At 47.1% G+C, this 27,408-nt stretch overlaps 1 protein-coding gene across 1 annotated transcript in view; it reads right to left on the reverse strand.

Annotated features, from left to right (window-relative positions):
• Positions 1–2,663: 2,663 nt before the first annotated feature.
• Positions 2,664–27,408, reverse strand: part of LOC137352858 (POU domain, class 2, transcription factor 2-like) — a 991,936-nt gene continuing 967,191 nt past the window's right edge. The window contains exons 5-6 of the mRNA XM_068018710.1: positions 2,891–3,004; positions 2,664–2,723 (exon numbers count right to left, since the gene is read on the reverse strand). Coding sequence (XP_067874811.1) covers positions 2,664–2,723; positions 2,891–3,004 — 174 coding nt within the window. The remainder of the gene's footprint in view (positions 2,724–2,890; positions 3,005–27,408) is intronic.

The following is a 27,408-nucleotide window of genomic DNA, read 5'->3' on the forward strand; positions in this document are numbered from 1 at the left end:
GTGGTTGGGAGGGGGAAGAGGAGAGAATGGGTGAAGTGGAAGGTGTTGGAATAAGGACAGGGATAGTGAGGAGTGAGGGAGTGAGAGGGGAGAGGATGGTGTGAGATGAGATGAGGGGCAGTGTGTACGTGTGTGAAAGTGAGGTGATGGAATGGGATGTAAATGAGGGTCGAGGAGATAAAAATGGAGAAATACAAAGTTTCGATAAGAATGAAAGGCAGCAAATTTATTTCCTCTTCGCCCAACCACCGATCACCCCCACCGTCCCCTCCACCCAATCACCGATCACCCCCACCGTCCCCTCCGCCCAATCACCGATCACCCCCACCGTCCCCTCCGCCCAATCACCGATCACCCCCACCGTCCCCTCCGCCCAATCACCGATCACCCCCACCGTCCCCTTCGCCCAATCACTGATCACCCCCACCGTCCCCTCCGCCCAATCACCGATCACCCCCACCGTCCCCTCCACCCAATCACTGATCACCCCCACCGTCCCCTCCGCCCAATCACCGATCACCCCACCGTCCCCTTCACCAATCACCGATCACCCCCACCGTCCCCTCGCCCAATCACCGATCACCCCCACCGTCCCTCCGCCCAATCACCGATCACCCCCACCGTCCCCTTCACCCAATCACCGATCACCCCCACCGTCCCCTTCGCCCAATCACTGATCACCCCCACCGTCCTCTCCGCCCAATCACCGATCACCCCCCACCGTCCCCTCCGCCCAATCACCGATCACCCCCACCGTCCCCTTCACCCAATCACCGATCACCCCCACCGTCCCCTTCGCCCAATCACTGATCACCCCCACCGTCCTCTCCGCCCAATCACTGATCACCCCCACTATCCTCTCAGGTGGAGAGGCTTCGTCAGGGAATTCCAGAGCTTCGAAGCTGGTCGGTCGATGGCACTGCCACCGATGGTCAGCAAAAGGAGTGGGGATGCTCAAATGGCCAGGATTGGAGAAACACCGAGGTCTTGGAGGGTTGAAGGGCGGAGGTGGTGACAGAGAAAGGGAGGGGCACAGCCGTGCATGGCTTTGAACACAAGGATATGAAATTTAAATTGCTAGGGAATGGGGGACGTAGATCAGTACAGGGTGAAAGGAACTTGGTGCCAGTTAGGATACGGGCAACAGAGTTTGGATGAGCTGCAGGTTCTGGAGGGTGGATGGTGGGACGCCAGCCAGGAGTACATTGGACTAGTCGAGCCTGGAGGTATCAACAGCGCAGCTGAGGGTTTCAGCAACGGGTGAGCTGAGGCAGGGGTGAAAATGGCCATTTCTGCGAGGTGGAAATAGGCAGTCTTAGTGAGGACGTGGATACATGATCAGAAGCTCATCTCAAATACGAGCCAAACAGTCTGGTCCGGCCTCAGATCAGTGCCAGGGAGAGGGATGGAGTCAGTGGCGGGCAAGGGGAGTTTGTGGCCGGGTCCAAAGACAACAGCTTCAGTCTTCCCAACAGGAGGAAGTTCTGGGAAGGATGGACGTGGATCGAGAGCTGACAATGTGTTGAGGAAGGGGAGGCTGGAGATTGGGTGGCCGTTTGCAAGGACAGAGGGGTCAAGGATGGGATGTTTGGGGAGTGGGCGGTGACAGCAGATGCGAAGGGGAAGTGGACAGTCAGCGATATCATGGGAACAGGAAGGGAAGCTGGATGGTGAGCAGTTTTAGTGGGTGAGCAGGAGAAGATGAGCCCTTGAAGAGAGCAAGAGGGGAGAAAGATGTGAGGTTGAGGCGAGGGCTAGGGGGAGGTTTGGTCCCGGTAGCTGATCAGACGGTCTCAATCTTAGTGACAAAGGGGTCCGTGAGCTCCTCGCAGTTGTTACTGGAGGTGAGCGTGGAGGAGAAAGGTGAAGAGAAACCAGGGCTTCTCTTTGTATTCCAGTATGCTTCTGGAATAGTGAGCAGTGTTGGACGAGGAGGGCAGGAGCCGAGAGTGCTTGATGCGATTCAGTCAGATAGAGTCAGAGAGACATTTGCTGCACAGAAGGAGGCCATTCGGCCCATCACGTCCACAGAGCTATGCTGTCAGTCCCATTCCCCGACACGATCCCCGTAGCCCTGCAAGTCTATTTCTCCCAGGTGGCCGTCCAAACTTCCTCGTGAAGTCATTAATCTCCTCCGCTTCCACCACCCTGATGATGAATGGCAGGCCCAGCTGTGCAACAGATGCATTCAAGTCGGCATCCCTTGGAGATACCAGGGAGAATGACCAGGGTTGCGAGAGAGTAAAGGTTCTGCTCGGGAATCAGGGCACCAAAGCTGGAGCCGAGGGAATAGTTGAGCACCTCGATGGATGCGGAAGTATTGTGGTAAATGGAGGGTCAAAGGCCGGGCAGTTGGGGTTCAAAAGTGTATTGGTAAGTGATTTGGGGAGGGGTGGGGCGGAACGTGTTTTTCCAGGCATGGTTGCAAAAGGAAGCAGGGTTGGAAGTGGGGTGGTGAGGGATACAAGGGAGATTTTGGAGATTGCCAGGATCAAGAGTGCAAGCGCGGAGGGGCCTCGGGGGATGAAAGGTGGGCCATGAGTATGGGTGAGAGAGTTTGTACGGAGGGAGAGGTCTAGGGAGGCCCAGGAGGTTATTGGCTTCTGAGGAGAGAGGATGAAGACCTAATACACTGTCTTAAACCCCGCTCTATGTCTTATGAATTATAGTTTGGTTCGAGGTAGCGAACAGATGTAGGTTTTTTCAAGCCTGCCAGTCAAACACTAGAGAAAAAACAAGAGAAAAATGAGCTGGACTTGAGACCATTGTCGTCAGCAGTCCAGGTGACTGCTCTTCATAGGGATTTAGTCAATGTGTGACAAGGTTACCAGAAGTTACCTATTGGCTCTTACCCCTTACAGGGCATGGTCGAGAGTATAGTGACACTTACCCCTGCCAACTGACTGCTTGCCAACATGAGCTGGGCCTGAGGGAGGTGACTCTGTTGCTGTTGAGGCGTCTGTGTGGGTGCCTGAGGGGAATCGTTGGCCTCTTCTGTCTTAAACTGTGAAAAAAACGTCAACATTATTGTCTACAATCACCGTTGTGGAGCATTGAATGTAGGTACAGAGAGTTTGCACAACGTTCAGCACCATTCACGAAATGAAGCAGCCCGTGCCCAGATGCAGCAAGACCTGGACAACATCTGGGCTGATAAGTTGCAAGTAGCAGACACGCCACACAAATGCAAGGCAATGATCATCTCAAACAAGAGAGGATCTAACCATGTCCCCTTAACATTCAATGGCATTACCATCACTGAATCCCCCACTATCAACATCCTGGGGGTTACCATTGACCAGAAACTGAACTGGAGTAGCCATATAAATACCGTGGCTACAAGAGCAGGTCGGAGGCTAGGAATCCTGCGGTGACTAACTCACCTCCTGACTCCCCAAAGCCTGTTCACCATCTACAAGGCACAAGTCAGGAGTGTGATGGAATACTCTCCACGTGCCTGGACGGGTGCAGCTCCAACAACACTCAAGAAGCTCGACACCATCCAGGACAAAGCAGCCCGCTTGATTGACACCCCATCCACAAACATTCACTCCCTCCACCACCGACACACAGTGGCAGCAGTGTGTACCATCTACCAGATGCACTGCTGCAACTCAACAAGGTTCCTTCCACAGCACCTTCCAAACCCGCGACCTCTACCAACGAGAAGGACAAGGGCAGCAGATGCATGGGAACACCACCACCTGCAAGTTCCCCTCCAAGTCACACACCATCCTGACTTGGAACTATATCGCCGTTCCTTCACTGTCGCTGGGTCAAAATCCTGGAACTCCCTTCCTAACAGCACTGTGGGTCTACCTACCCCAAATGGACTGCAGCGGTTCTAGAAGGCAGCTCACCACCGCCTTCTCAAGGGCAATTAGGGATGGGCAATAAATGCTGGCCTGGCCAGTGACGCCCACATCCCCTGAATGAATAAGAATAAAGGTACTGGGTAGGGGTTCAGGATGTGGGATACGAGATGTTGATGTGAAGTAAACAATGTTAGTGTCAGATATAGCGTGTAGGTGAGGATCTGCAGAATGCAGCTAGTATTACACTCGCAATCCAGGTCTTCAATTCAATCCCAATGTGGTAAATTATGAAATATAATTCAATATAGCACAAGTAAATAATCGTGAAAGCTCTTGGATTGTAAAAGGCCAACTAATGTCCCTCAGGAAAAGAAAATTACACCTTACACAATTTGGCCGACATGTGACTCAACATTACAAGTTGAGTATTAATACCAGCCTGTGTACTCCCGGGTATCTGTTATTCTATATATAAATCACCCGAACACCTCGATTAGATTACAGTCTGTAACTCACTCCCGGGTATCTGTTATTCTATAGATAAATCACCCGAACTCCTCGATTAGATTACAGTCTGTAACTCACTCCCAGGTATCTGTTATTCTATATATAAACCACCCAAACCCCTCGATTAGATTCCAGTCTGTATCTCACACCCGGGTATCTGTTATTCTATATATAAACCACCCAAACCCCTCGATTAGATTCCAGTCTGTAACTCACTGCCGGGTATCTGTTATTCGATATATAAACCACCCAAACCCCTCGATTAGATTCCAGTCTGTAACTCACTCCCAGGTATCTGTTATTCTATATATAAACCCCCCGAACCCCACAATTAGATTCCAGTCTGTAACTCATTCCTGGGTATCTGTTATTCTATATATAAACCACCCAAACCCCTCGATTAGATTCCAGTCTGTAACTCACTCCCAGGTATCTGTTATTCTATATATAAACAACCCGAACCCCTCGATTAGATTCCAGCCTGTAACTCACTCCCGGGTATCTGTTATTCTATATATAAACCACCCAAAACCCGTCGATTAGATTCCAGTCTGTAACTCACTCCCGGGTATCTGTTAATCTATATATAAACCACCCGAACCCCTCGATTAGATTCCAGTCTGTAACTCACTCCCAGGTATCTGTTATTCTATATATAAACCCCCCGAACCCCTCGATTAGATTCCAGTCTGTAACTCACCCCCGGGTATCTGTTATTCTATACATAAACCCCCCGAACCCCTCGATTAGATTCCAGTCTGTAACTCACTCCCGGGTATCTGTTATTCTACATATAAACCACCCGAACCCCTCGATTAGATTCCAGTCTGTAACTCACTCCCGGGTATCTGTTATTCTATATATAAACCCCCCGAACCCCTCAATTAGATCCAGTCTGTAACTCACTCCCGGGTATCTGTTATTCTATATATAAATCACCCGAACACCTCGATTAGATTCCAATCTGTAACTCACTCCCGGGTATCTGTTATTCTATATATAAATAACCCGAACCCTTCGATTAGATTCCAGTCTGTAACTCATTCCCGGGTATCTGTTATTCTAAATATAAACCACCCAAACCCCTCGATTAGATTCCAGTCCGTAACTCACTCCCAGGTATCTGTTATTCTATATATAAACCACCCAGACCCCTCGATTAGATTCCAGTCCGTAACTCACTCCCAGGTATCTGTTATTCTATATATAAACCACCCAGACCCCTCGATTAGATTCCAGTCCGTAACTCACTCCCAGGTATCTGTTATTCTATATATAAACCACCCAGACCCCTCGATTAGATTCCAGCCTGTAACTCACTCCCGGGTATCTGTTATTCTATATATAAACCCCCTGAACCCCACATGAGATTCCAGTCTGTAACTCACTCCCGGGTATCTGTTATTCTATATATAAACCCCCCGAACCCCTCGATTAGATTCCAGTCTGTAACTCACACCCGGGTATCTGTTATTCTATATATAAACCACCCGAACCCCTCTAATAGATTCCAGTCTGTAACTCACTCCCTGGTATCTGTTATTCTATGCGTAAACCACTCGAACCCCTCGATTAGATTCCAGTCTGTAACTCACTCCCGGGTATCTGTTATTCTATATATAAACCACCCAGACCACTCGATTAGATTCCAGTCTGTAACTCACTCCCAGGTATCTATTATTCTATATATAAACCACCCAAACCCCTCGATTAGATTCCAGTCTGTAACTCACTCCTGGGTATCTGTTATTCTATATATAAACTACCCGAACCCCACAATTAGATTCCAGTCTGTAACTCACTCCCGGGTATCCGTTATTCTATATATAAACCACCCAGACCCCTGATTAGATTCCAGTCCGTAACTCACTCCCAGGTATCTGTTATTCTATATATAAATCACCCGAACACCTCGATTAGATTCCAGTCTGTAACTCACTCCCGGGTATCTGTTATTCTATATATAAATCACCCGAACCCCTCGATTAGATTCCAGTCTGTAACTCATTCCCGGGTATCTGTTATTCTAAATATAAACCACCCAAACCCCTCGATTAGATTCCAGTCCGTAACTCACTCCCAGGTATCTGTTATTCTATATATAAACCACCCAGACTCCTCGATTAGATTCCAGTCCGTAACTCACTCCCAGGTATCTGTTATTCTATATATAAACCACCCAGACCCCTCGATTAGATTCCAGTCCGTAACTCACTCCCAGGTATCTGTTATTCTATATATAAACCACCCAGACCCCTCGATTAGATTCCAGCCTGTAACTCACTCCCGGGTATCTGTTATTCTATATATAAACCCCCCGAACCCCACATGAGATTCCAGTCTGTAACTCACTCCCGGGTATCTGTTATTCTATATATAAACCCCCCGAACCCCTCGATTAGATTCCAGTCTGTAACTCACACCCGGGTATCTGTTATTCTATATATAAACCACCCGAAACCCTCTAATAGATTCCAGTCTGTAACTCACTCCCTGGTATCTGTTATTCTATACGTAAACCACTCGAACCCCTCGATTAGATTCCAGTCTGTAACTCACTCCCAGGTATCTGTTATTCTATATATAAACCACCCAGACCACTCGATTAGATTCCAGTCTGTAACTCACTCCCAGGTATCTGTTATTCTATATATAAACCACCCAAACCCCTCGATTAGATTCCAGTCTGTAACTCACTCCTGGGTATCTGTTATTCTATATATAAACCACCCGAACCCCACAATTAGATTCCAGTCTGTAACTCAGTCCCGGGTATCTGTTATTCTATATATAAACCACCCCGATCCCCACGATTAGATTCCAGTCTGTAACTCACTCCCGGGTATCTGTTATTCTATACATAAACCACCCAAACCCCTCGATTAGATTCCAGTCTGTAACTCATTCCCGGGTATCTGTTATTCTATATATAAACCACCCAAACCCCTCAATTAGATTCCAGTCTGTAACTCACTCCCAGGTATCTGTTATTCTGTATATAATCCACCCAAACCCCTCGATTAGATTCCAGTCTGTGACTCACTCCCAGGTATCTGTTATTCTATATATAAACCACCCAAACCCCTCAATTAGATTCCAGTCTGTAACTCACTCCTGGGTATCTGTTATTCTATATATAATCCACCCAAACCCCTCGATTAGATTCCAGTCTGTAACTCACTCCCAGGTATCTGTTATTCTATATATAATCCACCCAAACCCCTCGATTAGATTCCAGTCTGTAACTCACTCCCAGGTATCTGTTATTCTATACATAATCCACCCAAACCCCTCGATTAGATTCCAGTCTGTAACTCACTCCCAGGTATCTGTTATTCTATATATAATCCACCCAAACCCCTCGATTAGATTCCAGTCTGTAACTCACTCCCGGGTATCTGTTATTCCATATATAATCCACCCAAACCCCTCGATTAGATTCCAGTCTGTAACTCATTCCCGGGTATCTGTTATTCTATATATAATCCACCCAAACCCCTTGATTAGATTCCAGTCTGTAACTCATTCCCGGGTATCTGTTATTCGAGATATAATCCACCCAAACCCCTCGATTAGATTCCAGTCTGTAACTCACTCCCAGGTATCTGTTATTCTATACATAATCCACCCAAACCCCTCGATTAGATTCCAGTCTGTAACTCACTCCCAGGTATCTGTTATTCTATATATAATCCACCCAAACCCCTCGATTAGATTCCAGTCTGTAACTCACTCCCGGGTATCTGTTATTCCATATATAATCCACCCAAACCCCTCGATTAGATTCCAGTCTGTAACTCACTCCCGGGTATCTGTTATTCGAGATATAATCCACCCAAACCCCTCGATTAGATTCCAGTCTGTAACTCACTCCCGGGTATCTGTTATTCTATATATAATCCACCCAAACCCCTTGATTAGATTCCAGTCTGTAACTCACTCCCAGGTATCTGTTATTCTATACATAATCCACCCAAACCCCTCGATTAGATTCCAGTCTGTAACTCACTCCCAGGTATCTGTTATTCTATATATAATCCACCCAAACCCCTCGATTAGATTCCAGTCTGTAACTCACTCCCAGGTATCTGTTATTCTATACATAATCCACCCAAACCCCTCGATTAGATTCCAGTCTGTAACTCATTCCCGGGTATCTGTTATTCTATATATAATCCACCCAAACCCCTCGATTAGATTCCAGTCTGTAACTCATTCCCGGGTATCTGTTATTCTATATATAATCCACCCAAACCCCTTGATTAGATTCCAGTCTGTAACTCACTCCCAGGTATCTGTTATTCTATATATAAACAACCCGAACCCCTCGATTAGATTCCAGTCTGTAACTCACTCCCAGGTATCTGTTATTCTATATATAATCCACCCAAACCCCTCGATTAGATTCCAGTCTGTAACTCGCTCCCGGGTATCTGTTATTCTATATATAAACCACCCAAACCCCTCGATTAGATTCCAGTCTGTAACTCACTCCCGGGTATCTGTTATTCTATATATAATCCACCCAAACCCCTCGATTAGATTCCAGTCTGTAACTCACTCCCGGGTATCTGTTATTCTATATATAATCCACCCAAACCCCTCAATTAGATTCCAGTCTGTAACTCATTCCCGGGTATCTGTTATTCTATATATAATCCACCCAAACCCCTCGATTAGATTCCAGTCTGTAACTCACTCCCGGGTATCTGTTATTCTATATATAATCCACCCAAACCCCTCAATTAGATTCCAGTCTGTAACTCACTCCCAGGTATCTGTTATTCTATATATAATCCACCCAAACCCCTCAATTAGATTCCAGCCTGTAACTCACTCCTGGGTATCTGTTATTCTATATATTGTTACTATCACCTGGTTGATTGTCTGCGTTAACTTTACAGAGGTACATTTAATGCAAGACAGATGAAAACACCTGATTTGAGAAGCTGGCAAAAAAAACCTAAGGTGTTACAAATGAAAGGGTAGCCCATGATTATTTAGTAAGATCATGGTGGGAAGGGGAAGTAGCAGCACAAGGGAACCCCCTGAAAATCTTTATGGAGACTCACCAACTGTCTCCTCCTCTGTCACACACTGGCAGCTCACAATCACTGTCCCCTCCTCTGTCACACACTGGCAGCTCACAATCACTGTCTCCTCCTCTGTCACACACTGGCACATCACAACCACTGTCCCCTCCTCTGTCACACACTGGCAGCTCACAATTAGAATTCGAATTAGAACATTACAGCGCAGTACAGGCCCTTCGGCCCTCGATGTTGCGCCGACCTGTGAAACCATCTGACCTAAACTATTCCATTTTCATCCATATGTCTATCCAGTGACCACTTAAATGCCCTTAAAGTTGGCTAATCTACTACTGCTGCAGGCAGGGCGTTCCACGCCCCTACTACTCACTGAGTAAAGAAACTACCTCTGACATCTGTCCTATATCTATCACCCCTGAACTTGAAGCTATGTCCCCTCGTGTTTGCCATCACCATCCGAGGAAAAAGACGCTCACTATCCACCCTATCTAACCCTCTGATTATCTTATATGTCTCTATTAAGTCACCTCTCCTCCTCCTTCTCTCCAACGAAAACAACCTCAAGTCCCTCAGCCTTTCCTCGTCAGACCTTCCCTCCATACCAGGCAACATCCTAGTAAATCTCCTCTGCACCCTTTCCATAGCTTCAACATCCTTCCTATAATGCGGTGACCAGAACTGCACGCAATACTCCAGGTGCGGTCTCACCAGAGTTTTGTACAGCTGCAGCATGACCTCGTGGCTCCGAAACTCGATCCCCCTACTAATAAAAGCTAACACACCATATGCCTTCTTAACAGCCCTATTAACCTGGGTAGCAACCTTCAGGGATTTATGCACCTGGACACCAAGATCTCTCTGTTCATCTACACTACCAAGAATCTTCCCATTAGCCCAGTACTCTGCATTCCTGTTACTCCTTCCAAAGTGAATCACCTCACACTTTTCCGCATTAAACTCCATTTGCCATCTCTCAGCCCAGCTCTGCAGCCTATCTATGTCCCTCTGTACCCTACAACATCCTTCGGCACTATCCACAACTCCACCGACCTTCGTGTCATCTGCAAATTTACTAACCCACCCTTCTACACCCTCTTCCAGGTCATTTATAAAAATGACAAACAGCAGTGGCCCCAAAACAGATCCTTGCGGTACACCACTAGTAACTAAACTCCAGGATGAACATTTGCCATCAACCACCACCCTCTGTCTTCTTTCAGCTAGCCAATTTCTGATCCAAAGCTCTAAATCACCTTCAACCCCATACTTCCGTATTTTCTGCAATAGCCTGCCGTGGGGAACCTTATCAAACGCCTTACTGAAATCCATATTCACCACATCCACTGCTTTACCCTCATCCACCTGTTTGGTCACCTTCTCAAAAAACTCAATAAGGTTTGTGAGGCACGACCTACCCGTCACAAAACCGTGCTGACTATCTCTAATGAGATAGTCTGTCACACACTGGCAGCTCACAATCACTGTCTCCTCCTCTGTCACACACTGGAAGCTTACAATCACTGTCTCCTCCACTGTCAAACACTGGAAGCTTACAATCACTGTCCCCTCCACTGTCACACACTGGCAGCTCACAATCACTGTCCCCTCGTCTGTCACACACTGGCAGCTCACATTCACTGTCTCCTCCACTGTCACACACTGGCAGCTCACAATCACTGTCCCCTTGTCTGTCACACACTGGCAGCTCACAATCACTGTCTCCTCCACTGTCACACACTGGCAGCTCACAATCACTGTCTCCTCCACTGTCACTCACTGGCAGCTCACAATCACTGTCTCCTCCACTGTCACACACTGGCAGCTCACAATCACTGTCCCCTCATCTGTCACACACTGGCAGCTCACAATCACTGTCCCCTCCTCTGTCACACACTGGCAGCTCACAATCACTGTCCCCTCCTCTGTCACACACTGGCATTTCACAATCACTGTCCGCTCCTCTGTCACACACTGACAGCTCACAATCACTGTCCCCTCCTCTGTCACACACTGGCAGCTCACAATCACTGTCCCCTCCTCTGTCACACACTGACAGCTCACAATCACTGTCCCCTCCTCTGTCACACACTGGCAGCTCACAATCACTGTCCCTTCCTCTGTCACACACTGGCAGCTCACAATCACTGTCTCCTCCACTGTCACTCACTGGCAGCTCACAATCACTGTCTCCTCCACTGTCACACACTGGCAGCTCACAATCACTGTCCCCTCCTCTGTCACATACTGGCAGCTCACAATCACTGTCCGCTCCTCTGTCACACACTGGCAGCTCACAATCACTGTCTCCTCCTCTGTCACACACTGGCAGCTCACAATCACTGTCTCCCCCTCTGTCACACACTGGCAGCTCACAATCACTGTCCCCTCCTCTGTCACACACTGGCAGCTCACAATCACTGTCTCCTCCTCTGTCACACACTGGCAGCTCACAATCACTGTCCCCTCCTCTGTCACACACTGGCAGCTCACAATCACTGTCTCCTCGTCTGTCACACACTGCCAGCTCACAATCACTGTCCCCTCCTCTGTCACACACTGGCAGCTCACATTCACTGTCCCCTCCTCTGTCACACACTGGCAGCTCACAATCACTGTCCCCTCGTCTGTCACACACTGGCAGCTCACAATCACTGTCCCCTCCTCTGTCACACACTGGCAGCTCACATTCACTGTCTCCTCATCTGTCACACACTGGCAGCTCACAATCACTGTCCCCTCCTCTGTCACACACTGGCAGCTCACAATCACTGTCTCCTCATCTGTCACACACTGGCAGCTCACAATCACTGTCCCCTCGTCTGTCGCACACTGGAAGCTCACAATCACTGTCTTTTGAGGAAGAGAGTTCCAAAAACTCACGACCCTCTGAGAGAAAAAATTTCTCCTCATCTCTGTCTTAAATGGGTGACCCCTTATTTTTAAACAGTGACCCCTAGTTCGAGATTCTCCTACAAGGGGAAACATCCTTTCCACATCCACCCTGTCAAGGCCCCTCAGGATCTTACATGTTTCAATCAAGTCGTCTCTTACTCTTCTAAATTCCAGCGGATACAAGCCTAGCCTGTCCAATCTTTCCTCATACGACAGCCTGCCCATTCCAGGTATTAGTCTAGTAAACCTTCTCTGTACTGCCTCCAACACATTTACATCCTTCCTTAAATAAGGAGACCAATACTGTACACAGTACTCCAGATGTGGTCTCACCAATGCCCTGTATAGCTGAAGCATAACCTCCCTACTTTTATATTCAATTCCCCTCATGATAAATGATAACATTCTATTAGCTTTCCTAATCGCGTGCTGTACCTGCATACTAACCTTCTGCGATTCATGCACTGGGACACCCAGATCCCTCTGCATCTCAGAGCTCTGCAATCTCTCACCATTTAGATAATATGCTTCTTTTTTATTCTTCCTGCCAAAGTGGACAATTTCACATTTTTCCACATTATACTTCATTTGCCTGGTGTTTTCCCACTCACTTAACCTATCTATATCCCTTTGTAGCCTCCTTATGTCCTCTTCACAAGTTACTTTCCTACCTATCTTGGTGTCATCAGCAAATTTAGCAAACATACCTTCAGTCTCTTCATCTAAGTCATTTATATAAATTGTAAAAAGTTGAGGCCCCTGTGGTACACCACTCGTCACATCTTGCCAACCAGAAAATGACCCATTTATGCCTACTCTGTTTCCTGTTAGCTAACCAATCTTCTATCCATGCCAATATGTTACCCCCTACACCATGAGCTTTTATTTTCTGCAATAATGATGTGAATGCCTTCTGGAAATGTAAGTACAGTACATCCACCGGTTCCCCTTTATCCACAGCACATGCAACTCCCTCAAAGAACTCCAATAAATTGGTTAAACATGATTTCCCTTTCACAAAACCATGTTGACTCTGCCTGATTACACTGAATTTTTCTAAATGCCTTGCTATAACTCTTTAATAATCTTCTTCTTTGGCCTCCTTATCTCGAGAGACAATGGATACGCGCCTGGAGGTGGTCAGTGGTTTGTGAAGCAGCGCCTGGAGTGGCTATAAAGGCCAATTCGAGAGTGACAAGCTCTTCCACAGGTGCTGCAAAGAAATTTGTTTGTCGGGGCTGTTGCACAGTTGGCTCTCCCCTTGCGCCTCTGTCTTTTTTCCTGCCAACTACTAAGTCTCTTCGACTCGCCACATTTTAGCCCCGTCTTTATGGCTGCCCAACTGCTCTGGCGAACGCTGGCAACTGACTCCCACGACTTGTGATCAATGTCACAGGATTTCATGTCGCGTTTGCAGACGTCTTTAAAGCAGAGACATGGACGGCCGGTGGGTCTGATACCAGTGGCGAGCTCGCTGTACAATGTGTCTTTGGGGATCCTGCCATCTTCCATGCAGCTCACATGGCCAAGCCATCTCAAGCGCCGCTGACTCAGCAGTGTGTTCAAGCTGGGGATGTTGGCCACCTCGAGGACTTCTGTGTTGGAGATACGGTCCTGCCACCTGATGCCAAGTATTCTCCGGAGGCAGCGAAGATGGAATGAATTGAGACGTCGCTCTTGGCTGACATACGTTGTCCAAGCCTCGCTGCCGTAGAGCAAGGTACTGAGGACACAGGCCTGATGCACTCGGACTTTTGTGTTCCGTGTCAGTGCGCCATTTTCCCACACTCTCTTGGCCAGTCTGGACATAGCAGTGGAAGCCTTTCCCATGCGCTTGTTGATTTCTGCATCTAGCGACAGGTTACTGGTGATAGTTGAGCCTAGGTAGGTGAAGTCTTGAACCACTTCCAGAGCGTGGTCGCCAATATTGATGGATGGAGCATTTCTGACGTCCTGTCTCATGATGTTCAATTTCTTGAGGCTGATGGTTAGGCCAAATTCATTGCAGGCAGCCGCAAACCTGTCAATGAGACTCTGCAGATACTCTTCAGTGTGAGATGTTAAAGCAGCATCGTCAGCAAAGAGGGATTCCCTGATGAGGACTTTCCGTACTTTGGACTTCGCACTTAGATGGGCAAGGTTGAACAACCTGCCCCCTGATCTTGTGTGGAGAAAAATTCCTTCTTCAGAAGACTTGAACACATGTGAAAGCAGCAGGGAGAAGAAAATCCCAAAAAGTGTGGGTGCGAGAACACAGCCCTGTTTCATGCCACTCAGGATAGGAAAGAGGTCTGAGGAGGAACCAACATGTTGAATTGTGCCTTTCATATTGTCATGGAATGAGGTGATGATACTTAGTAGCTTTGGTGGGCATCCAATCTTTTCTAGTAGTCTGAAGAGACCATGTCTGCTGACGAGGTCAAAGGCTTTGGTGAGATCAATGAAAGCAATGTAGAGGGGCATCTGTTGTTCACGGCATTTCTCCTGTATCTGACGAAGGGAGAACAACATGTCAACAGTCGATCTCTCTGCACGAAAGCCACACTGTGCCTCAGGGTAGACGCGCTCGGCCAGCTTCTGGAGCCTGTTCAGAGCGACTCGAGCAAAGACTTTCCCCACTATGCTGAGCAGGAAGATTCCACGGTAGTTGTTGCAGTCACCGCGGTCACCTTTGTTTTTATAGAGGGTGATGATATTGGCATCGCGCATGTCCTGGGGTACTGCTCCCTCGTCCCAGCACAGGCATAGCAGTTCATGTCGATGGTGGGCACTGAGGAAATGGCTTATTATCTGCACCCGCTTCCCCCCCCACTTTCCCCTCCCCTTTCCCCCCCTTCCCCTCCCCTTTCCCCCCTTCCACCCCGCCCGTCCCCTTCCCTGCTCCACCCTCTCAGCTCACCCCCTCACAACCCCGTCCCAGCACCCCCCCTCGCACCATCTTCCCCCCGCACCCCCTTCTCCTGCACCCCCCCCAACCCCCTTACAGACCCCTTCCCAGCTCCCCCTTGCACCCCCCTCCCTCCACCCCTCCCCCTCGCATCCCCTCCTCCCACTGGCATCATCCTACACCTGTGTAGGGGCCCTAACAACCCCACTGCCTTGTGGGCGTCTCGGGAGAGACCAAGGCTAAGGGAGTAAACCCTAACAGATAATCCGGAGCGGAACCCCGTAGGCGGTCATGTGTCACCTTTGGCATGTTACCGGCAGTTCCTGCAGCCATACTGGTGCCAAACGTCGTGCTCTGCACTCCTTTGGACCCAACCAGGAAGGCTAAGAGGGGGGTTTTGATGCTTGGGCAACTCTCAACCTCCATACATTCGCCCAGGCATGCGCCATGGAGAGGTCACTCCATAGTTGCCTCACAGCGACTGAAACAACACGGAAGGCAGCGGTTACGGGTTATAAGTCCAGATAAATTGGCGTAGAAACTGGGCGCCACGGGTTGCCTTTGTCGGTGGGAGAGGTCATCGCACCTCACTGGACAGCTACCACCCACCTCAAACCGGGCAGCCCCCGGTCAATAAGGTTCTGTCCCGCCACAGTCTACCTGCTTCAATGAGTGCTTGGAGCTCAGGGTCATTGCCCGAAAGGTGGACTGAAACACCGCACCAAACAACACGAAAAAAGGAAAGAAGGTACCAGCCCTTCGCTTTGCAAGCTGGAACGTCAGAACTATGTGTCCTGGCCTGTCGGAAGACCTTACACAAATCAACGATTCTCGGAAGACCGCCATCATTAACAACGAGCTCAGTAGACTCAATGTAGACATTGCAGCACTTCAGGAGACTCGTCTCCCCACGAGTGGATCTCTAGCAGAGCAAGACTACACCTTCTTCTGGCAGGGCAGGGATCCTGAAGAACCAAGACAGCATGGAGTGGGCTTCGCCATCAGAAACTCTTTGCTCAGCATGATAGAGTCACCTTCAAATGGCTCGGAATGCATACTGTCCATCCGACTGCTCACCACCTCTGGTCCAGTACACCTACTCAGCATCTATGCTCCAACACTCTGCTCCCCACCTGAAGCTAAAGACCAGTTCTACGAGGAATTCCATAATATCATTAGTAGCATCCCCAACACCGAACACCTGTTCCTGCTGGGGGACTTTAATGCCAGGGTTGGGGCCGACCATGACTCATGGCTCTCCTGCCTTGGGCGCTATGGCATTGGAAGGATGAATGAGAACGGGCAGAGACTGCTTGAGTTGTGTACCTATCATAACCTCGCATCACCAACTCGTTCTTTCACACTAAACCCTGTCACCATGTTTCATGGAGGCACCCAAGATCGCTTCGTTGGCACCAGCTAGACCTCATCGTCACAAGGCGAGCCGTCTGAAAGAGTGTTCAAATCACACGCAGCTTCCACAGTGCGGACTGCGACACCGACCACTCCCTGGTGTGCAGCAAGGTTAGACTCAGACCAAAGAAGTTGCATCATTCCAAGCAGAAGGGCCACCCGCGCATCAACACGAGAAGAATTTCTCACCCACAGCTGTTACAAAAATTTCTAAATTCACTTGTAACAGCCCTTCAAAACACTCCCACAGGGGATGCTGAGACCAAGTGGGCCCACATCAGAGACGCCATCTATGAGTCAGCTTTGACCACCTACGGTAAAAGTGCGAAGAGAAATGCAGACTGGTTTCAATCTCATAATGAAGAGCTGGAACCTGTCATAGCCGCTAAGCGCATTGCACTGTTGAACTACAAGAAAGCCCCCAGCGAGTTAACATCCGCAGCACTTAAAGCAGCCAGAAGCACTGCACAAAGAACAGCCAGGCGTTGCGCAAATGACTACTGGCAACACCTATGCAGTCATATTCAGTTGGCCTCAGACACCAGAAACATCAGAGGAATGTATGATGGCATGAAGAGAGCTCTTGGGTCAACCATCAAGAAGATCGCCCCCCTCAAATCTAAATCAGGGGACATAATCACTGACCAACATAAACAAATGGACCGCTGGGTTGAGCACTACCAGGGAGTGTACTCCAGGGAGAATGCTGTCACTGAGACTGCCCTCAATGCAGCCCAGCCTCTACCAGTCATGGATGAGCTGGACATACAGCCAAGCAAATCGGAACTCAGTGATGCCATTGATTCTCTAGCCAGCGGAAAAGCCCCTGGGAAGGACAGCATTACCCCTGAAATAATCAAGAGTGCCAAGCCTGCTATACTCTTTAATAATAGCTTCTAACATTTTCCCTAAGACAGACGTTAAGCTAACTGGCTTGGAGTTTCCTGCTTTCTGTCTCCCTCCCTTTTTGAATAAATGAGATACATTTCCTATTTTCCAATCCAAAGGAAACTTCCCCGAATCTAGGGAATTTTGGAAATTTAAAACTAAGGCATCAACTATCTCACTAGCCAGTTTTAACACCCTTGGATGAAGTCCATCTGGACCCGGGGACTTGTCAGCCCACAGCTCCAACAATTTGTTTAGTCCCGCTTCCCTGACGATTGTAATTTTCTTGAGTTCCTCCCTCCCTTCCTTTTCCTGACTTACAGCTAATACTGGAATGAGTTATGTGGAGAAGCTGTGACTGTTCATCAGGCTTATAGCAGAGAAGATTCAGGGGAGATTTAGTAGAAGTGTTCAAATTATGAACAGTTTTAATCGAATAAGTAGGGAGAGACTGTTTCAATGAGCAGGAGGGCTGATAAGCAGCATCCATAAATCTAATATGATTTGCGAAAGAACCAGAGGGGAGTTGAAGGTGATTTATTTTACACAGCAAGTTGTTACGATCTGAAATGTACTAACCGAAAGGGTAGTGGAGACAGGTTTAATTTAGAACTTTCAAAAGGAAACTGGATAAATATTTGAAAAAGAAAAAAAAAAAAATTGCAGGGCGATGGGGAAAGAGCAGGGACTTGAGACTAATTGGATGGCTCTTTCAAGCATCCAGCACAGACGCAGTGGGCCGAATGGTCTCCTCCTGTGCGACTGTGGAAATGCAGGTGAGTTCCCCTGCTGATATCAGGCCAGTACTCACAGAGGTGAGCATACATCACTCTGCCAGGTTAAAGCGAATCTAAGTCGAAAGGAATTGAAAAGCAGACCAGATGTCATGAGTTATCAGAACATGGGACCTTCCTCGGAAGCACCGCGATGAGAGAATACAATGTTTCACCTGGCACTGCATTGAAGAAGGCATGGCAGGGCGATCAGTAGTGTGCCCTGATTGGCTGCGCCACTCAAAATACGCCAGACATGGCAGCAGGTCCTGACCCACCGACCTGGCAGCGAGCGTGGAGAACTGGCTCAGTTAAGAGGCAGATTCAGACCTCCGTGTGGTGCAGGGCTGACACATCCAGTGAGAGTGGTGATCAGCTCCAGCCTCAGACTTGCCTCCCTCACCTTGCAATTGGATTTTATAAACTTCAATCAAGTCTCCCCTCACTCTTCTAAACCAGTGAAAACAAGCCCAGTGTGTCCAACCTTTCCTCGTCAGACAACCCACTTATTCCAGCTATCAATCTAGTCAACCTCCTCTGAACCACCTTCAACACATTTACATCCTTCCTTAAATAAGGAGACCAAAACTGCACACAGTGTTCGACATGTGGTCTCTCCAATGCCCTGTCTAACTGAAGCACAACATCCTTACTTTTATTTTCAATTCCTCTCGTAATAAAGGATAACATTCCATTAGCCTTCTTTATTACTTGCTGTACATGTATACTAACTTTTTGTGACTCATGCACTCGAACACCTAGATCCCTCTGCACCCCGGAATTCTGCAGTCATTCTCCGTTTAAGTAATACTCTGCTTTTTTATTCTTCCTGCCAAAGTGAAGAACTTCACATTTTCCCACATTAGACTCCATCTGCCAGATTTTTGCCCACTCACTCAACCTGTCTATATCGGTCTGCGACCTCCTTATATCCTCTTCACAACATACTTTCCTACCTATCTTTGTGTCATCTGCAAATTTAGCTACCATGCCATCGCTCCCCTCATCTAAATCATTGATATGAATTGTAAAAAGTTGAGGCCCCAGCACAGACCCCTGCAGGACTCCACTCATCACATCCCGCCACTCAGACAAGGACCATTTATACATACTCTCTGTTTTCTGCCAGCCAGCCAATCTTCTATCCATGCTAATATATTACCCCCTACACCATGAGCTCCTCCTTTGCGTAATAACCTTTTATGTGGCACCTTGTCAAATGCCTTCTTGAAATCCAAGTACAGTACGTCAACGGGCACCCCTTTATCCACAGTGCATGTTACTCCTTCAAAGAACTCCAATAAATTGGTTAAACATGATTTTCCTATCACAAAACCGTGCTGACTATTCCCAATTACTTTGGGTTTTTCTAAGTGCCCAGCTACAACTTCCTTCATAATCGATTCTAACACCTTCTCCACGACGGACGTCAAGCTAACTGGCCTATAATTACCTGTTTTCTGCCTCTCCCTTCTTGAATAGCGGGTTTATATTTGCTACTTTCCAGTCTGATGGAACCTTTCCAGAATCGAGCGCATTTTGAAAAATTAACACCAATCTACGACCTCATTAGCCACCTCTTTTAAGACCCGAGGATGAAGCCCATCAGGACCCGGGAACTTGTCAGTCCGCAGTAGGACTGATACAGTGGAGTATTCACAGGAGAGCATTTCCCTCACTCCAGAAGACCTGCCAAATGGGGCCAGGGGCCCAGTCCCGATTCACTGGTGCATTTCCCCTTTCCTATCTTTATTTTGTCAGTCTCCCCTTCCTCCCCTCCTCCTGAGAAAAGTCAGTTATTTGCCTGGGACGCCCTCTGAGGCATTTGAAAGGCTTTTTGAACTGTAGTTCCCCCAATTATGGCACTTATTGCCCCCATCCCGATGTTCATTTCCATCCACAGGAATACTCTTGAAAGCCACCTGAAGTTACATCTGAATTTACAGAAACATAAGATCGGGAGGAGGCCAAACAGCACCTGGAGCCTGTTCCACCATTCACTAAATCATGCCTGACCTGTGGCTTAACCCAATCACCACACCTTGGTTAATACCCTTGCTTAACAGAGGGCTATCTGCAGAGTGTTCAGGGTGGGGTATTAATAACTGCAGTGTGTTCAGGGTGGGGGGTATTAATAACTGTAGTGTGTTCAGGGTGGGGGGTATTAATAACTGTAGTGTGTTCAGGGTGGGGGGTATTAATAACTGTAGTGTGTTCAGGGTGGGGGGTATTAATAACTGTAGTGTGTTCAGGGTGGGGTATTAATAACTGTAGTGTGTTCAGGGTGGGGTATTAATAACTGTAGTGAGTTCAGGGTGGGGTAATAATAACTGTAGTGTGTTCAGGGTGGGGTATTAATAACTGTAGTGTGTTCAGGGTGGGGGGTATTAATAACTGTAGTGTGTTCAAGGTGGGGTATTGATAACTGTAGTGTGTTCAGGGTGTGGGGTATTAATAACTGTAGTGTGTTCAGGGTGGGGTATTAATAACTGTAGTGTGTTCAGGGTGGGGGGTATTAATAACTGTAGTGTGTTCAGGGTGGGGGGTATTAATAACTGTAGTGTGTTCAGGGTGTGGGGTATTAATAACTGTAGTGTGTTCAGGGTGGGGTATTAATAGCTGTAGTGTGCTCAGGGTGGGGGCTATTAATAACTGTAGTGTGTTCAGGGTGGGGTATTAATAACTGTAGTGTGTTCAGGGTAGGGGGTATTAATAACTGTAGTGTGTTCAAGGTGGGGTATTGATAACTGTAGTGTGTTCAGGGTGTGGGGTATTAATAACTGTAGTGTGTTCAGGGTGGGGTATTAATAACTGTAGTGTGTTCAGGGTGGGGGGTATTAATAACTGTAGTGTGTTCAGGGTGGGGTATTAATAACTGTAGTGTGTTCAGGGTGGGGGGTATTAATAACTGTAGTGTGTTAAGGGTGGGGTATTAATAACTGTAGTGTGTTCAGGGTGGAGTATTAATAACTGTAGTGTGTTCAGGGTGGGGGGTATTAATAACTGTAGTGTGTTCAGGGTGGGGTATTGATAACTGTAGTGTGTTCAGGGTGTGGGGTATTAATAACTGTAGTGTGTTCAGGGTGGGGGTATTAATAACTGTAGTGTCTTCAGGATGGGGTATTGGTAACTGTCGTGTGTTCAGGGTGGGGGGTATTAATAACTGTAGTGTGTTCAGGGTGGGGTATTGATAACTGTAGTGTGTTCAGGGTGTGGGGTATTAATAACTGTAGTGTGTTCAGGGTGGGGGTATTAATAACTGTAGTGTGTTCAGGGTGGGGTATTGATAACTGTAGTGTGTTCAGGGTGGGGGGTATTAATAACTGTAGTGTGTTCAGGGTGGGGTATTGATAACTGTAGTGTGTTCAGGGTGTGGGGTATTAATAACTGTAGTGAGTTCAGGGTGGGGTATTAATAACTGTAGTGTCTTCAGGATGGGGTATTGGTAACTGTCGTGTGTTCAGGGTGTGGTATTAATAGCTGTAGTGTCATCAGGGTGGGGTATTAATAACTGTAGTGCCTTCAGGGTGTTTTATTAATAACTGTAGTGTCTTCATGGTGGGGTATTGGTAACTGTAGTGTCTTCAGGGTGTGGTATTAATAGCTGTAGTGTCTTCAGGGTGGGGTATTAATAACTGTAGTGTGTTCAGGATGGGGTATTGGTAACTGTAGTGTCTTCAGGGTGTGGTATTAATAGCTGTAGTGTCTTCAGGGTGGGGGGTATTAATAACTGTGGTGTGTTCAGGGTGTGGTATTAATAACTGTAGTGTGTTCAGGGTGTGGTATTAATAACTGTAGTGTGTTCAGGGTGGGGTATTGATCACTGTAGTGTGTTCAGGTTGGGGTGTATTGATCACTGTAGTGTGTTCAGGTTGGGGGGTATTCATAACTGTAGTGTGTTCAGGGTGGGGTATTAATAACTGTAGTGTGTTCAGGTTGGGGTGTATTGATCACTGTAGTGTGCTCAGGGTGGGGTGTTCGTAACTGTGGTGTGTTCAGGGTGGGGTATTAATAACTGTAGTGTGTTCAGGGTGGGGTATTGATAACTGTAGTGTGTTCAGGTTGGGGGGTATTAATAACTGTAGTGTGTTCAGGTTGGGGGGTATTAATAGCTGTAGTGTGCTCAGGGTGGGGTGTTCGTAACTGTGGTGTGTTCAGGGTGGGGTATTAATAACTGTAGTGTGTTCAGGGTGGGGTATTGATAACTGTAGTGTGTTCAGGTTGGGGGGTATTAATAGCTGTAGTGTGCTCAGGGTGGGGTATTGATAACTGTAGTGTGTTCAGGTTGGGGTGTATTGATCACTGTAGTGTGTTCAGGTTGGGGGGTATTCATAACTGTAGTGTGTTCAGGGTGGGGTATTGATAACTGTAGTGTGTTCAGGTTGGGGTGTATTGATCACTGTAGTGTGCTCAGGGTGGGGTGTTCGTAACTGTGGTGTGTTCAGGGTGGGGTATTAATAACTGTAGTGTGTTCAGGGTGGGGTATTAATAACTGTAGTGTGTTCAGGGTGGGGTATTGATAACTGTAGTGTGTTCAGGTTGGGGGGTATTAATAGCTGTAGTGTGCTCAGGGTGGGGTGTTCGTAACTGTGGTGTGTTCAGGGTGGGGTATTAATAACTGTAGTGTGTTAAGGGTGGGGTATTAGTAACGATGGTGTGTTCAGGGTGGGGTATTAATAACTGTATTGTGTTAAGGGTGGGGTATTAGTAACGATGGTGTGTTCAGGGTGGGGGGTATTAATAACTGTATTGTGTTGAGGGTGGGGTATTAATAACTGTATTGTGTTGAGGGTGGGGGTTATTAATAACTGTATTGTGTTCAGGGTGGGGTATTGATAACTGTAGTGTGTTCAGGTTGGGGGGTATTAATAGCTGTAGTGTGTTCAGGGTGGGGTGTTCGTAACTGTGGTGTGTTCAGGGTGGGGTATTAATAACTGTAGTGTGTTCAGGGTGGGGTGTTGATAACTGTAATGTGGTCAGGGTGGGGTATTAATAACTGTAGTGTGTTAAGGGTGGGGTATTAGTAACGATGGTGTGTTCAGGGTGGGGTATTGATAACTGTAGTGTGTTCAGGTTGGGGGGTATTAATAGCTGTAGTGTGCTCAGGGTGGGGTATTAATAACTGTAGTGTGTTCAGGTTGGGGGGTATTAATAGCTGTAGTGTGCTCAGGGTGGGGTGTTCGTAACTGTGGTGTGTTCAGGGTGGGGTATTAATAACTGTAGTGTGTTCAGGGTGGGGTGTTGATAACTGTAATGTGGTCAGGGTGGGGTATTAATAACTGTAGTGTGTTAAGGGTGGGGTGTTCGTAACTGTGGTGTGTTCAGGGTGGGGTATTGATAACTGTAGTGTGTTCAGGGTGGGGTGTTGATAACTGTAATGTGGTCAGGGTGGGGTATTAGTAACGATGGTGTGTTCAGGGTGGGGGTTATTAATAACTGTATTGTGTTCAGGGTGGGGTATTAATAACTGTATTGTGTTGAGGGTGGGGTATTAATAACTATTGTGTTGAGGGTGGGGTATTAATAACTGTATTGTGTTAAGGAAGGGGTATTAGTAACGATGGTGTGTTCAGGGTGGGGTATTAATAACTGTATTGTGTTGAGGGTGGGGTATTGATAACTGTATTGTGTTAAGGGTGGGGTATTAATAACTGTAGTGTGTTGAGGGTGGGGTATTAATAACTATTGTGTTGAGGGTGGGGTATTAATAACTGTATTGTGTTGAGGGTGGGGTATTGATAACTGTATTGTGTTAAGGGTGGGGTATTAATAACTGTAGTGTGTTGAGGGTGGGGTATTAATAACTATTGTGTTGAGGGTGGGGTATTAATAACTGTATTGTGTTAAGGGTGGGGTATTAGTAACGATGGTGTGTTCAGGGTGGGGGTTATTAATAACTGTATTGTGTTCAGGGTGGGGTATTAATAACTGTAGTGTGTTAAGGGTGGGGTATTGATAACTGTATTGTGTTAAGGGTGGGGTATTAATAACTGTAGTGTGTTCAGGGTGGGGTATTGATAACTGTATTGTGTTAAGGGTGGGGTATTAATAACTGTAGTGTGTTCAGGGTGGGGTATTGATAACTGTATTGTGTTAAGGGTGGGGTATTAATAACTGTATTGTGTTAAGGGTGGGGTATTAATAACTGTATTGTGTTAAGGGTGGGGTATTAATAACTGTAGTGTGTTCAGGGTGGGGTATTGATAACTGTATTGTGTTAAGGGTGGGGTATTGATAACTGTATTGTGTTAAGGGTGGGGTATTAATAACTGTAGTGTGTTCAGGGTGGGGTATTGATAACTGTATTGTGTTAAGGGTGGGGTATTAATAACTGTAGTGTGTTCAGGGTGGGGTATTGATAACTGTAGTGTGTTCAGGGTGGGGGGTATTAATAACTGTATTGTGTTAAGGGTGGGGTATTAATAACTGTAGTGTGTTCAGGGTGGGGTATTGATAACTGTAGTGTGTTCAGGGTGGGGGGTATTAATAACTGTAGTGTGTTAAGGGTGGGGTATTAATAACGATGGTGTGTTCAGGGTGGGGTATTAATAACTGTATTGTGTTAAGGGTGGGGTATTAATAACTGTAGTGTGTTCAGGGTGGGGTATTAATAACTGTAGTGTGTTCAGGGTGGGGTATTAGTAACGATGGTGTGTTCAGGGTGGGGGGTATTAATAACTGTATTGTGTTATGGGTGGGGTATTAATAACTGTAGTGTGTTCAGCGTGGGGTATTAATAACTGTAGTGTGTTCAGGGTGGGGTATTAGTAACGATGGTGTGTTCAGGGTGGGGGGTATTAATAACTGTAGTGTGTTCAGGGTGGGGTATTAATAACTGTAGTGTGTTCAGGGTGGGGTATTAATAACTGTAGTGTGTTCAGGGTGGGGTATTAATAACTGTATTGTAGAACATAGAACATAGAACATTGCAGCGCAGTACAGGCCCTTCGGCCCTCGATGTTGCGCCGACCTGTGAAACCATCTGACCTACACTATTCCATTTTCATCCATATGTCTATCCAATGACCACTTAAATGCCCTTAAAGTTGGCGAGTCTACTACTGTTGCAGGCAGGGCGTTCCACGCCCCTACTACTTTCTGAGTAAAGAAACTACCTCTGACATCTGTCCTATATCTATCACCCCTCAACTTAAAGCTATGTCCCCTCGTGTTTGCCATCCCCATCCGAGGAAAAAGACTCTCACTATCCACCCTATCTAACCCTCTGATTATCTTATATGTCTCTATTAAGTCACCTCTCCTCCTCCTTCTCTCTTAACGAAAACAACCTCAAGTCCCTCAGCCTTTCCTCGTAAGACCTTCCCTCCATACCAGGCAACATCCTGGTAAATCTCCTCTGCACCCTTTCCAAACCTTCCACATCCTTCCTATAATGCGGCGTCCAGAACTGCAAGCAATACTCCAGGTGCGGCTCTGGAGTCTCCAGGAATTCGAGATCCAGACCCTGCTGTGAGCAACTCTGGGAGAAAAATCAGAGGGGCATTAAAAAAATTGCTTTTTTCCATTTTCTTTGACAAAAATATTGGAGATGGGACACTGGCTGTTTGACTGATAGTCAAGTTGTCCATTCTGGTGATGAAGAGTCTGTTCGCTTTCCGACTGGCATGCAGTGACACATGGATGGACGTGTCAGGCAACCAATGGCGGAAGTGTGGAGGTGATAAAGCCTCCATGACGGTGCTTCTGATATGACCTCCTTTTTCCTCAACCGAGGATTTCCCCCCACTATGGTTGACAGGGCCCTCAACCGTGTCCGACCCATTCCCCGCACCTCTACCCTCACCCCTTCCCCTCCCTCCCAGAACCGTGACAGGGTTCCCCTTGTCCTCACTTTTCATCCCACCAGCCTCCACATCCAAAGGATCATCCTCCGCCATTTTCGCCACCTCCAGCGTGATGCCACTACCAGTCACATCTTCCCCTCCCTTCCCCTGTCAGCATTCCGAAGGGATCGTTCCCTCCGCGACACCCTGGTCCACTCCTCCATTACCCCCACCACCTCGTCCCCGTCCCAGGGCACCTTCCCTTGCAATCGCAGGAGGTGTAATACCTGCCCATTTACCTCCTCTCTCCTCACTATCCCAGGCCCCAAACACTCCTTTCAGGTGAAGCAGCGATTTACTTGTACTTCTTTCAATGTAGTATACTGTATTCGCTGCTCACAGTGTGGTCTCCTCTACATTGGGGAGACCAAGCGCAGACTGGGTGACCGCTTTGCGGAACATCTCCAGTCCACAAGCAGAACCCTGAGCTTCCGGTTGCTTGCCATTTCAACACTCCCCCCTGCTCTCATGCTCACATCTCTGTCCTGGGATTGCTGCAGTGTTCCAGTGAACATCAACGCAAGCTCGAGGAACAGCATCTCATCTACCGATTAGGCACACTGCAGCCTGCCGTACTGAACATTGAGTTCAATAATTTCAGAGCATGACAGCCCCCCACTTTACTTTCATTTTTAGTCATTTTTAGTTATTTTTTCTTCCTTTTTCTTCCTTTTTTTTTTACATTCCTTTATACATTTTTTACAATTTTTTTTGCATTTATTTCATTTCATCTTAGTTTGTTCAGTTTGCTTACCCACTGTTTTTTTCAGGTTGTTTTTCCTCAGGTTTGCACTTGCTGCTGTTCAATATTCAGTATATTCACACCTAATCTGTACTAATGCTTTGTCTTTCAACACACCATTAACATATTGTTTGCCTTTGCTCCGTGACCTTTTGGTCAGCTATGTGGCCTGGTCCAATCTACACCTTCTCCTTTGTTATCTCTTGCCCAACCCCCACCTCACTTGTTTACAATCTGTGACTTTTCTAATATTTGTCAGTTCCGAAGAAGGGTCACTGACCCGAAACGTTAATTCTGCTTCTCTTTCCACAGATGCTGCCAGACCTGCTGAGTGATTCCAGCATTTCTTGTTTTTGTTTCAGATTTCCAGCATCCGCAGTATTTTGCTGTTATTTTAGTGTCTTATACAAGTTCAACATAACCTCCTTGCTCTCGTACTCTCTGCCCCTATTAATAAAGCCCAGGATATTGTATGCTTTATTAACCACTCTCTCAACCTGTCCTGCCACCTTCAATGACTTATGCACATATACACCCAGGTCCCTCTGCTCCTGCACCCCCTTTAGAATTGTACCCTTTATTTTATATTGTCTCTC

The sequence above is a fragment of the Heterodontus francisci genome, chromosome 39 (assembly GCF_036365525.1).
Source record: "Heterodontus francisci isolate sHetFra1 chromosome 39, sHetFra1.hap1, whole genome shotgun sequence".
Classification (NCBI taxonomy): Eukaryota; Metazoa; Chordata; class Chondrichthyes; order Heterodontiformes; family Heterodontidae; genus Heterodontus; species Heterodontus francisci.